At 40.8% G+C, this 14,510-nt stretch overlaps 1 protein-coding gene across 1 annotated transcript in view; it reads left to right on the top strand.

The window, feature by feature from the left end:
* Positions 1-10,056, top strand: part of LOC102802575 (paladin-like) — an 86,377-nt gene extending 76,321 nt beyond the window's left edge. Inside the window, exon 19 of the mRNA XM_006813196.3 lies at positions 9,606-10,056. Coding sequence (XP_006813259.3) covers positions 9,606-9,758 — 153 coding nt within the window. The 3' untranslated portion in view covers positions 9,759-10,056. The remainder of the gene's footprint in view (positions 1-9,605) is intronic.
* Positions 10,057-14,510: the final 4,454 nt, after the last annotated feature.

Here is a 14,510-nt window from a genome sequence, read left to right as displayed (position 1 = left end):
CATCTGAATCCGTGACTCCACCCAGGCCACTCACTTGATTATGTCACCTGAATCCACCCAGGCCACTCATTTCATTATGTCACCTGAATCTGTGAATCCACCCAGGCCACTCATTTGATTATGTCACCTGAATCCTTAACTCCACACAGGCAACTCATTTGATTATGTCACCTGATTCCATGACTCCACCCAGGCCACTCATTTGATTATGTCACCCGAATCCATGACTCCACTCAGGCCACTCATTTGATTATGTGACCTGAATCCGTGACTCTACCCAGGTCGCTCATTTGATTGCCACCTGAATCCTTAACTCTACCCAGGCCACTCATTTGATTATGTCACCTGAATCCATGACTCCACCCAGGCCACTCAGTTGATTATGTCACCTGAATCCACCCAGGTCACTCATTTGATTATGTCACACAAAATCATGACTCCACGCAGGCCACTCATTTGATTATGTCACCTGGATCTATGACTCTACCGAGACCACTCATTTGCTTATGTGACCTGAATCCATGACTCCAACCAGGTCACTCATTTGATTATGTCACCTGAATCCTTAACTCTACCCAGGCCACTCGTTTGATTATGTCACCTGAATCCGTGACTCCACCAGACCACTGACTTGATTATGTCACCCGAATCCACCCAGGCCACTCATTTGATTATGTCACCCTAATCCATGACTCCACCCAGGCCACTCAATTGATTATGTCACCCGAATCCATGACTCCACTCAGGCCACTCATTTGATTATGTCACCCTAATCCATGACTCCACTCAGGCCACTCATTTGATTATGTGACCTGAATCCGTAACTCTACCCATGCCACTCATTTGATTATGTCACCTGAATCCGTGACTCCACCCAGGCCACTCACTTGATTATGTCACCTGAATCCACCCAGGTCACTCATTTGATTATGTCACACAAATCCATGACTCCACTCAGGCCACTCATTTCATTATGTCACCTGGATCCATGACTCTACCGAAGCCACTCATTTGATTATGTGACCTGAATCCATGACTCCAACCAGGTCACTCATTTGATTATGTGACCTGAATCCTTAACTCTACCCAGGCCACTCATTTGATTATGTCACCTGAATCCATGACTCCACCAGACCACTCACTTGATTATGTCACCTGAATCCACCCAGGCCACTCATTTTATTATGTCACCTGAATCCATGACTCCACCCAGGCCACTCATTTGATTATGTCATCCGAATCCATGACTCCACTCAGGCCACTCATTTGATTATGTGACCTGAATCCATGACTCTAACCAGGTCGCTCATTTGATTATGTCACCTGAATCCTTAACTCTACCCAGGTCACTCATTTGATTATGTCACCTGAATCCATGACTCAAACCAGGTCATTCATTTGATTATGTCATCTGAATCCGTGACTCCACCCAGGCCACTCACTTGATTATGTCACCTGAATCCACCCAGGCCACTCATTTGATTATGTCACCTGAATCTGTGAATCCACCCAGGCCACTCATTTGATTATGTCACCTGAATCCTTAACTCCACACAGGCAACTCATTTGATTATGTCACCTGATTCCATGACTCCACCCAGGCCACTCATTTGATTATGTCACCCGAATCCATGACTCCACTCAGGCCACTCATTTGATTATGTGACCTGAATCCATGACTCTACCCAAGTCGCTCATTTGATTATGTCACCTGAATCCTTAACTCTACCCAGGCCACTCATTTGATTATGTGACCTGAATCCATGACTCAAACCAGGTCACTCATTTGATTATGTCATCTGAATCCGTGACTCCACCCAGGCCACTCACTTGATTATGTCACCTGAATCCACCCAGGCCACTCATTTGATTTTGTCACCTGAATCTGTGAATCCACGCAGGCCACTCACTTGATTATGTCACCTGAATCCACCCAGGCCACTCATTTTATTATGTCACCTGAATCCATGACTCCACCCAGGCCACTCATTTGATTATGTCACCCGAATCCATGACTCCACCCAGGCCACTCATTTGATTATGTCACCCGAATCCATGACTCCACTCAGGCCACTCATTTTATTATGTGACCTGAATCCATGACTCTACCCAGGTCGCTCATTTGATTATGTCACCTGAATCCTTAACTCTACCCAGGCCACTCATTTGATTATGTCACCTGAATCCGTGACTCCACCCAGGCCACTCACTTGATTATGTCATCTGAATCCACCCAGGTCATTCATTTGATTATGTCACACAAATCCATGACTCCACTCAGGCCACTCATTTGATTATGTCACCTGGATCCATGACTCTACCGAAGCCACTCATTTGATTATGTGACCTGAATCCATGACTCCAACCAGGTCACTCATTTGATTATGTGACCTGAATCCTTAACTCTACCCAGGCCACTCGTTTGATTATGTCACCTGAATCCGTGACTCCACCAGACCACTCACTTGATTATGTCACCTGAATCCACCCAGGCCACTCATTTTATTATGTCACCTGAATCCATGACTCCACCCAGGCCACTCATTTGATTATGTCACCCGAATCCATGACTCCACTCAGGCCACTTATTTGATTATGTGACCTGAATCTATGACTCTACCCAGGTCGCTCATATGATTATGTCACCTGAATCCTTAACTCTACCCAGGTCACTCATTTGATTATGTGACCTGAATCCATGACTCAAACCAGGTCATTCATTTGATTATGTCATCTGAATCCGTGACTCCACCCAGGCCACTCACTTGATTATGTCACCTGAATCCACCCAGGCCACTCATTTCATTATGTCACCTGAATCTGTGAATCCACCCAGGCCACTCATTTGATTATGTCACCTGAATCCTTAACTCCACACAGGCAACTCATTTGATTATGTCACCTGATTCCATGACTCCACCCAGGCCACTCATTTGATTATGTCACCCGAATCCATGACTCCACTCAGGCCACTCATTTGATTATGTGACCTGAATCCGTGACTCTACCCAGGTCGCTCATTTGATTGCCACCTGAATCCTTAACTCTACCCAGGCCACTCATTTGATTATGTCACCTGAATCCATGACTCCACCCAGGCCACTCAGTTGATTATGTCACCTGAATCCACCCAGGTCACTCATTTGATTATGTCACACAAAATCATGACTCCACGCAGGCCACTCATTTGATTATGTCACCTGGATCTATGACTCTACCGAGACCACTCATTTGCTTATGTGACCTGAATCCATGACTCCAACCAGGTCACTCATTTGATTATGTCACCTGAATCCTTAACTCTACCCAGGCCACTCGTTTGATTATGTCACCTGAATCCGTGACTCCACCAGACCACTGACTTGATTATGTCACCCGAATCCACCCAGGCCACTCATTTGATTATGTCACCCTAATCCATGACTCCACCCAGGCCACTCAATTGATTATGTCACCCGAATCCATGACTCCACTCAGGCCACTCATTTGATTATGTCACCCTAATCCATGACTCCACTCAGGCCACTCATTTGATTATGTGACCTGAATCCGTAACTCTACCCATGCCACTCATTTGATTATGTCACCTGAATCCGTGACTCCACCCAGGCCACTCACTTGATTATGTCACCTGAATCCACCCAGGTCACTCATTTGATTATGTCACACAAATCCATGACTCCACTCAGGCCACTCATTTCATTATGTCACCTGGATCCATGACTCTACCGAAGCCACTCATTTGATTATGTGACCTGAATCCATGACTCCAACCAGGTCACTCATTTGATTATGTGACCTGAATCCTTAACTCTACCCAGGCCACTCATTTGATTATGTCACCTGAATCCATGACTCCACCAGACCACTCACTTGATTATGTCACCTGAATCCACCCAGGCCACTCATTTTATTATGTCACCTGAATCCATGACTCCACCCAGGCCACTCATTTGATTATGTCATCCGAATCCATGACTCCACTCAGGCCACTCATTTGATTATGTGACCTGAATCCATGACTCTAACCAGGTCGCTCATTTGATTATGTCACCTGAATCCTTAACTCTACCCAGGTCACTCATTTGATTATGTCACCTGAATCCATGACTCAAACCAGGTCATTCATTTGATTATGTCATCTGAATCCGTGACTCCACCCAGGCCACTCACTTGATTATGTCACCTGAATCCACCCAGGCCACTCATTTGATTATGTCACCTGAATCTGTGAATCCACCCAGGCCACTCATTTGATTATGTCACCTGAATCCTTAACTCTACACAGGCAACTCATTTGATTATGTCACCTGATTCCATGACTCCACCCAGGCCACTCATTTGATTATGTCACCCGAATCCATGACTCCACTCAGGCCACTCATTTGATTATGTGACCTGAATCCGTGACTCTACCATGGTCGCTCATTTGATTGTCACCTGAATCCTTAACTCTACCCAGGCCACTCATTTGATTATGTCACCTGAATCCATGACTCCACCCAGGCCACTCAGTTGATTATGTCACCTGAATCCACCCAGGTCACTCATTTGATTATGTCACACAAAATCATGACTCCACTCAGGCCACTCATTTGATTATGTCACCTGGATCTATGACTCTACCGAGGCCACTCATTTGCTTATGTGACCTGAATCCATGACTCCAACCAGGTCACTCATTTTATTATGTCACCTGAATCCTTAACTCTACCCAGGCCACTCGTTTGATTATGTCACCTGAATCCGTGACTCCACCAGACCACTGACTTGATTATGTCACCCGAATCCACCCAGGCCACTCATTTGATTATGTCACCCTAATCCATGACTCCACTCAGGCCACTCATTTGATTATGTGACCTGAATCCGTAACTCTACCCAGGCCACTCATTTGATTATGTCACCTGAATCCGTGACTCCACCCAGGCCACTCACTTGATTATGTCACCTGAATCCACCCAGGTCACTCATTTGATTATGTCACACAAATCCATGACTCCACTCAGGCCACTCATTTCATTATGTCACCTGGATCCATGACTCTACCGAAGCCACTCATTTGATTATGTGACCTGAATCCATGACTCCAACCAGGTCACTCATTTGATTATGTGACCTGAATCCTTAACTCTACCCAGGCCACTCGTTTGATTATGTCACCTGAATCCGTGACTCCACCAGACCACTCACTTGATTATGTCACCTGAATCCACCCATGCCACTCATTTTATTATGTCACCTGAATCCATGACTCCACCCAGGCCACTCATTTGATTATGTCATCCGAATCCAAGACTCCACTCAGGCCACTCATTTGATTATGTGACCTGAATCCATGACTCTAACCAGGTCGCTCATTTGATTATGTCACCTGAATCCTTAACTCTACCCAGGTCACTCATTTGATTATGTGACCTGAATCCATGACTCAAACCAGGTCATTCATTTGATTATGTCATCTGAATCTGTGACTCCACCCAGGCCACTCACTTGATTATGTCACCTGAATCCACCCAGGCCACTCATTTGATTATGTCACCTGAATCTGTGAATCCACCCAGGCCACTCATTTGATTATGTCACCTGAATCCTTAACTCCACACAGGCAACTCATTTGATTATGTCACCTGATTCCATGACTCCACCCAGGCCACTCATTTGATTATGTCACCCGAATCCATGACTCCACTCAGGCCACTCATTTGATTATGTGACCTGAATCCGTGACTCTACCCAGGTCGCTCATTTGATTGTCACCTGAATCCTTAACTCTACCCAGGCCACTCATTTGATTATGTCACCTGAATCCATGACTCCACCCAGGCCACTCAGTTGATTATGTCACCTGAATCCACCCAGATCACTCATTTGATTATGTCACACAAAATCATGACTCCACTCAGGCCACTCATTTGATTATGTCACCTGGATCCATGACTCTACCGAGGCCACTCATTTGCTTATGTGACCTGAATCCATGACTCCAACCAGGTCACTCATTTGATTATGTCACCTGAATCCTTAACTCTACCCAGGCCACTCGTTTGATTATGTCAGCTGAATCCGTGACTCCACCAGACCACTGACTTGATTATGTCACCCGAATCCACCCAGGCCACTCATTTGATTATGTCACCCTAATCCATGACTCCACCCAGGCCACTCATTTGATTATGTCACCCGAATCCATGACTCCACTCAGGCCACTCATTTGATTATGTAACCTGAATCCGTAACTCTACCCAGGCCACTCATTTGATTATGTCACCTGAATCCGTGACTCCACCCAGGCCACTCACTTGATTATGTCACCTGAATCCACCCAGGTCACTCATTTGATTATGTCACACAAATCCATGACTCCACTCAGGTCACTCATTTCATTATGTCACCTGGATCCATGACTCTACCGAGGCCACTCATTTGATTGTGTGACCTGAATCCATGTCTCCAACCAGGTCACTCATTTGATTATGTCACCTGAATCCTTAACTCTACCCAGGCCACTCATTTGATTATATCACCTGAATCCGTGACTCCACCAGACCACTCACTTGATTATGTAACCTGAATCCACCCAGGCCACTCATTTGATTATGTCACCTGAATCCATGACTCCACCCAGGCCACTCATTTGATTATGTCACCCGAATCCATGACTCCACTCAGGCCACTCATTTGATTATGTCACCTGAATCCACCCAGGCCACTCATTTTATTATGTCACCTGATTCCCTGACTCCACCCAGGCCACTCATTTGATTATGTCACCCAAATCCATGACTTCACTCAGGCCACTCATTTGATTATGTCTCCTGAATCCAACCAGGTCACTCATTTGATTATGTCACCTGATTCCATGACTCTACTCAGGCCACTCATTTGATTATGTCTCCTGAATCCATGACTCCATCGAGGCCACTCGTTTGATTATGTCACCTGAATCCGTGACCCCACCCAGGCGACTCATTTGATTATGTCACCTGAATCCATCCAGGTCACTCATTTGATTATGTCACCTGAATCTGTGACTCCATCCAGGCCACTCATTAGTCCCCGTTCGGACGAAGTCTGAAAACGGGGACTTATGTTTTGATCGCCGTGTGTCCGTGCGTACGTCTGTGCGTGCGTTCGGACCTGTATTTTAGAAATGCCTGGACCAACCAAAATCAAACACATACATCATACATGATATTATACATGTACACGTCAATTTGTTTCACGATCTGATTCAAGATGGCCGAATGGCGGCCATTTTTGTGCTAAAAATTATAAAAATCAAGCATTTCTCGGCTGTTTACAGATGGATTTTGTTCAAACTTGATATATACATTAGACATTATAGGACCTTGATCCACATAATTTTGTTTTACAATCTGATTCAATATGGCCAACCGGCAGCCATTTTGTTTTAATGAATGTGGTTTTTGTGCCATATGTCTGACTTGCTTTCACTGATTATGTTCAAATTTTAAATATTCATTATATACATCATGTCATAGATGGGGGCCATTTTTGTGCTAAAAAAATCATCAAATATCAAGCATTTCTGGCATTTATAGATAGATTTTGTTCATACTTTGTACATGCATTAGATATTACAGGTTTCTGATGCACAACATTTATTTTTCAGATCAGATTCAAAATGGCTGTCTTGCGGCCATTTTGTTTTAATGAATGGGCTAGAGCCATATCTCCGACTTGCTTCCACAGATTATATTCAAATTTTAAATATTCATTATATATCATGTCATAGATAGACAGATATATTGGTTTGACTATCCTATTCAAAATGGCCGAATGGTGGTCAATTTTGTGCTAAAAAATCATCAAATATCAAGCATTTCTGGCATTTATGGATGGATTTCGTTCAAACATTACGGGTTCCTGATGCACATCATTTTATTTGTCAGATCAGATTCAAAATGGCTGTCTGGCGGCCATTTCGTTTTAATGAATGGGTTTCCAGAACCATATGTCTGACTTGTTTTGACTGATTATGTTCAAATTTTTAATATTCATTATACATCATGTCATAGATATACAAATATATTGGTTTAACGATCTGTTTTAAAGTGGCCAAATGGTGGCTATTTTTGTGCTAGAAAAATCCTCAAATATCAAGCATTTCTTGCATTTATGGATGGATTTTGTTCAAACGTATAACATACATTAGACATTACAGGTTCCTGATGCACGTCATTTTATTTTTCAGATTGGATTCAAAATAGCTGGCTGGCGGTCATTTTGTTTTAATGAATGGGCTTCGAGAGCCATATCTCTTAAATGCTTTGACTGATTATATTCAAATTTTATATATTCGTTATACATCATGTATATATATATATGTATTCAAAATGGCTGAATGCTGTTCCAGAGCAATATCTCTCAATATGGACAAGTACTTGTTTGACGATCAGATACAAATGTCACTCATTTTAATGTTAAAAAATCATTATCCTGACATCGTTATATTCCAGCTATATTACTATAAACATAACTATATATCTCAAATTTGATAACTAACAGGGACTGTGCCATGCATAGCTTGTTTGATTATGTCCCCTGAATCCCGTTGTGTCGACACCGGAAGCGCTGTCCCAGCACAAACCTGTGTCATATGACGCCTTACTAGCCGATTTTGGCTAAAATTCTGCTCCGCCGCCTCTTTACAACAGTGTTTATACGCGGAACTTGATATTGCTTTTTACAATTTGGGTTGCCTTTGAATCACATATTTTAGTGAAATATTGTTTATAGAGTGAAATATTATTGTCATACATAATTCTATCTTTGAAACAACAGAAACTAACACATAATAACGATAATCAAATTTGTGTTTGAAGTTCGAAAGTAGTTGCGTTATTTCCTGTTTCAACTAGTTCGAAAATAGAACGTCCTTGAGCGCAATAAAATCACGCGTAGAACTCCATTCAAACCAGACTCTAGCAGCGTAAACTTATTGCAATTTGCGCAATTTGGGCCCAGTTTGTTCTTACAAGTTTTCTAAGTTTCATTTATCATTATTTAGTAAACAGGTCTCTGAAACGATTTAATATATCTGTAAAATACGTGGCAATCGACAATAGACTTCGAAACTTTCGAAGTTTCGAACAAACTCCCGACACACCTTGCGCGATATGCTTCAGATCGGTGTAGAAGACGCCGAACTGCAGCGTCAATGCCCTGAATCCCTGATTCCACCCAGGCCATTCATTTGATTATATAGCACAAAATTACAAAAAATCTAAAAATTGTTTCTGGTCACTGTGCGTAACAAACAAAGAGTGTATGCATTTTTTTTTATTTTCACTAATTTTTCGCCAATTCATAGCAACCTCTATGAACAATTTGATTAAACCTGCAATAAGAAATTATCTTAGGTAGGCCATGTGATGTGATGATAAGAGAGAGAGTGGCAAAACATGTCATGAGACTCTATCGCTCTAACAAGATCTCAGCAAAAATCCTTTCAACATTCCTGTTGATACTTTACAATAACTTCAGATTAGTAATAATAAGTATCTGGTCTTTACCAAACTTCAGTATTTTTTGATTATTTGTTTTTGTAATTTAAAATTTTTTTAATGTTTTTATTTCAGTTTGGAAAAAAAGTAAAGATGTATGAAGTTCTTGATAATCTTTCGTTTAGTGCCGACTTTCCAGAAGATGAAGGTCCTGGTCGGTTTAGTCGAGTTAGATGGAGATGGCTTCTGAAAAGACAAAGACTTGTATTTAGGGGTCTGTTTGTCTGAAATCAATCACACCATTTACAAATATTGGATTTCCTTTACTTCTAATTCTCTGAATTTCTGTGATTGGCTAGATTTATGCCATGTGACTTTTAAGCATGTGAAGTCATGTGACCTTCAACCACTGTTTGTAGGGAGTGATGTTGTAATACCATGGAAACCAGCTATACCTCGTATAAACTGTGTCAATATCACAACCACATTCCAAATAGTTACACTTCAAGAGAAGATATCTAGCTAATTCATCATTTGTTGTGTATATATCCAGTAATCAAAACATTTTTATTAGTTTTGACATCACAGAATTTTGGCAACCAAATACATTATTCTGAAGATTCAGTATATGATGTAAACCAATAAAAGTAATAATTCTTGTAGATGTTTGACTTTTATTCATTCTGATATTAAATAATTTTTCTTTTGTTATTTTTTGTGACGAGCACCCAGGGGAAGACAACAGATTTTCTCAACACATAATCTTGAACGCATACTTCAATAATATTTAGCAGATTTTAAGATGGACTATTTTGTAGAATTGCAAAAGTTGAAAGTTAAAATTTAAACATGATTCTATTAACAGGAATGAAAAATAAGTTGAGATGCCAAATATTACTTAAAATTTACTTAAATACTTTATTATTCTTTGTATTTCTTTATATGTGAAGCTACAAACTAATTTATTTTACATTAACTTTTGCAAATTTTGAAAGAAAGTAGTATCATTTGAGCCTTTGAGTAAAAGATATAAAATAATTATTATACTTGAAATGTACTTTATATAATATTTTTAAAAAGTACTTTATATAAATACTTAAAAAAATACTTTTTAAAATACTAAGCATATATTGCATCAACTTTTTGTGGGGTGTAAAATACCTGTATACCCCCAGGATTCCCCGAGTTGTTCTTTTGTGGGGTGTAAAATACCTGTATACCCCAGGATTCCCAGAGTTGTTCTTTTGTGGGGTGTAAAATACCTGTATACCCCCAGGATTCCACGAGTTGTTCTTGTGTACTTCTTCAGCAATAGTTGATTGTGTAATATCAAGTTTTACAACTATATGTTTAATTTTCTGTAATGCTTCCCTTGCAGCCAAAGTACAGTTGATTTTTTACTTCAAAATACCTGTAGGTAATACAATGTTTTTACATAAAATATGAATTTAAATCTATCGATGTAAGAAATGTCAAGTTAGCTTGGTTTAGAGATAGAGAAGAATGCAGAAAATTTGAAAACAATTTGCAAAATAACAAAAGTGCAAAGTTAAATGTATTGGCCAAGAATTATGCAACAAATTGTCTTGTTTGTCAGGCCCAAAGTGTCCTAATGTAGAGCCCAAAATATCCTAATGTAGAGCCCAAAATGTCCTAATGTAGAGCCCAAAATGTCCTAATGTAGAGCCCAAAATGTCCTAATGTAGAGCCCAAAATGTCCTAATGTAGAGCCCAAAATATCCTAATGTAGAGCCCAAAATGTCCTAATGTAGAGCCCAAAATGTCCTAATGTAGAGCCCAAAATGTCCTAATGTAGAGCCCAAAATATCCTAATGTAGAGCCCAAAATGTCCTAATGTAGAGCCCAAAATGTCCTAATGTAGAGCCCAAAATGTCCTAATGTAGAGCCCAAAATGTCCTAATGTAGAGCCCAAAATGTCCTAATGTAGAGCCCAAAATGTCCTAATGTAGAGCCCAAAATGTTCTAATGTAGACCCCAAAATGTCCTAATGTAGAGCCCAAAATGTCCTAATGTAGAGCCCAAAATGTCCTAATGTAGAGCCCAAAATGTCCTAATGTAGAGCCCAAAATGTCCTAATGTAGAGCCCAAAATGTCCTAATGTAGAGCCCAAAATATCCTAATGTAGAGCCCAAAATGTCCTAATGTAAAGCCCAAAATGTCCTAATGTAGAGCCCAAAATGTCCTAATGTAGAGCCCAAAATGTCCTAATGTAGAGCCCAAAATGTCCTAATGTAGAGCCCAAAATGTCCTAATGTAGAGCCCAAAATGTCCTAATGTAGAGCCCAAAATGTCCTAATGTAGAGCCCAAAATGTCCTAATGTAGAGCCCAAAATGTCCTAATGTAGAGCCCAAAATGTCCTAATGTAGAGCCCAAAATGTCCTAATGTAGAGCCCAAAACGTCCTAATGTAGAGCCCAAAATGTCCTAATGTAGAGCCCAAAATGTCCTAATGTAGAGCCCAAAATGTCCTAATGTAGAGCCCAAAATGTACTAATGTAGAGCCCAAAATGTCCTAATGTAGAGCCCAAAATGTCCTAATGTAGAGCCCAAAATGTCCTAATGTAGAGCCCAAAATGTCCTAATGTAGACCCCAAAATGTCCTAATGTAGAGCCCAAAATGTCCTAATGTAGAGCCCAAAACGTCCTAATGTAGAGCCCAAAATGTCCTAATGTAGAGCCCAAAATGTCCTAATGTAGAGCCCAAAATGTCCTAATGTAGAGCCCAAAATGTACTAATGTAGAGCCCAAAATTTCCTAATGTAGAGCCCAAAATGTCCTAATGTAGAGCCCAAAATGTCCTAATGTAGACCCCAAAATGTCCTAATGTAGACCCCAAAATGTCCTAATGTAGACCCCAAAATGTCCTAATGTAGACCCCAAAAAATTGAGGTGATATATGGCAACAAACAATTCTAAAATTACGTTTTGGATTTTAATCATACAACTGGACTTTCACAACAATGTGTACAAAATTATTCTTGTTTCATATATTTTCTCATGAAATTTTTTTGCCTGGTAAAGTATTCCTCTAGCTTACAAGCTGAAAACATGAATTTAATAGCTTAATAAATTTGTCTATAATCATCATATTTTTATAATAGTAAAATATATTTTAGTTGTAACAGTTTGTGCATATCAGAGATTGGTTGTTTTCCATATACATCTTTTTATTGTGTACTTTTTACAGACACGGACCATGTATAGACTCATAAAGTAGTCATAATTCCCAAGGTATAATGTCAAAGTATTTGTCTTTTTTCATTATGTTTTATTGTCATGTTATTTGTGCAATATCAGTCATGTCATATCTTTAATACTTAAGTTTGAGAAGCAAAGAATAGAGTTTTTCCTGTCTGTGCATATATATATATGTCTGTATCTCAAACACAACATACTGTTAATAAATGCTCTGGAATTGGCTGTACACCTAAAAAAACTCAAATACTCACACATCGCCTGCCGACACATTTTTCTGATTGATTGATTTTGGTATGTCCATAGAAGGTTTCATTAGGCAATGTGTTGATAAAGATAATAACTAGCCAGTTTTACTATGCTTATAGTGATATACAAGGTTTAAAGGGTAATAACTTGTCAGTCTGGCATTGTTGTTTTTGATGTTGCCTTCATTGTTAACAATTTCTTATGTTCAGGATAACTAGACTAATAAAAACATTGTAGTATTAGCCAAAACTATTTCATTCCTACTGGAAACCCTACTATACATTAACTTAATAATAATATTGATGTTTATAATTTTTTGACATGGAATGCAAATGATGGTCAAATTTGTTTTACCGCAAAATCTGTTTTAATTCACAGATGTAAAAATTAATTAGCTTACTACAGGCAAGGAATAGATACTTTTGATCTGCTGTATCTCAAGAATCTTGTGATACACAAGTTCATGTTTTTTCATGAAAGGAAAAAATATCATAATGGTAAGGGTGAAATTTGTCAAAAACAAGGCACTGTAAAGAATAATCATGAGTGGATTAATTAAACCTTGCAGGGCGAGACTACACACCTTGCTGGGTGTGACTGTACACCTTGCTGGGTGAGAATGTAATCCTTGCTGGGTGTGACTGTACACCTTGCAGGGTGTGACTGTACACCTTGCTGGGTGTGACTGTACACATTGCTGGGTGTGACTGTACACCTTGCTGGGTGTGACTGTACACCTTGCTGGGTGTGACTGTACACCTTGCTGGGTGAGACTGTACACCTTGCTGGGTGTGACTGTACACCTTGCTGGGTGTGACTGTACACCTTTCTGGGTGAGAGTGTAATCCTTGTTGGGTGTGACTGTACACCTTGCTGGGTGTGACTGTACAAATTACTGGGTGAGACTGTACACCTTGCTGGGTGTGACTACACATTACTGGGTGTGACTGTACACCTTGCTGGGTGAGACTGTACACCTTGTTGGGTGTGACTGTACACCTTGCTGGGTGTGACTGTACAAATTACTGGGTGAGACTGTACACCTTGCTGGGTGTGACTACACATTACTGGGTGTGACTGTACACCTTGCTGGGTGAGACTACACCTTGCTGGGGGAGACTGTACACTTTGCTGGGTGAGACTGTACACCTTGCAGGGTGTGACTGTACACCTTGCTGGGTGTGACTGTGCACATTGCTGGTAGTGACTGTACACCTTGCTGGGTGTGACTGTACACATTGCTGGGTGTGACTGTACACCTTGCTGGGTGTGACTGTACACCTTGCTGGGTGTGACTGTACAATTTGCTGGGTGTGACTGTACACCTTGCTGAGTGAGACTGTACACCTTGCTGGGTGTGACTGTACACCTTGCTGGGTGTAACTGTACACCTTTCTGGGTGAGAGTGTAATCCTTGTTGGGTGTGACTGTACACCTTGCTGGGTGTGACTGTACACATTACTGGGTGAGACTGTACACCTTGCTGGGTGTGACTGTACACATTACTGGGTGTGACTGTACACCTTGCTGGGTGAGACTGTACACCTTGCTGGGTGAGACTGTACACCTTGCTGG

The sequence above is a fragment of the Saccoglossus kowalevskii genome, chromosome 19 (genome assembly GCF_978046115.1).
Source record: "Saccoglossus kowalevskii chromosome 19, keSacKowa6.1, whole genome shotgun sequence".
NCBI lineage: Eukaryota > Metazoa > Hemichordata > Enteropneusta > Harrimaniidae > Saccoglossus > Saccoglossus kowalevskii.
This window is presented reverse-complemented; position numbering and strand designations above follow the sequence as displayed.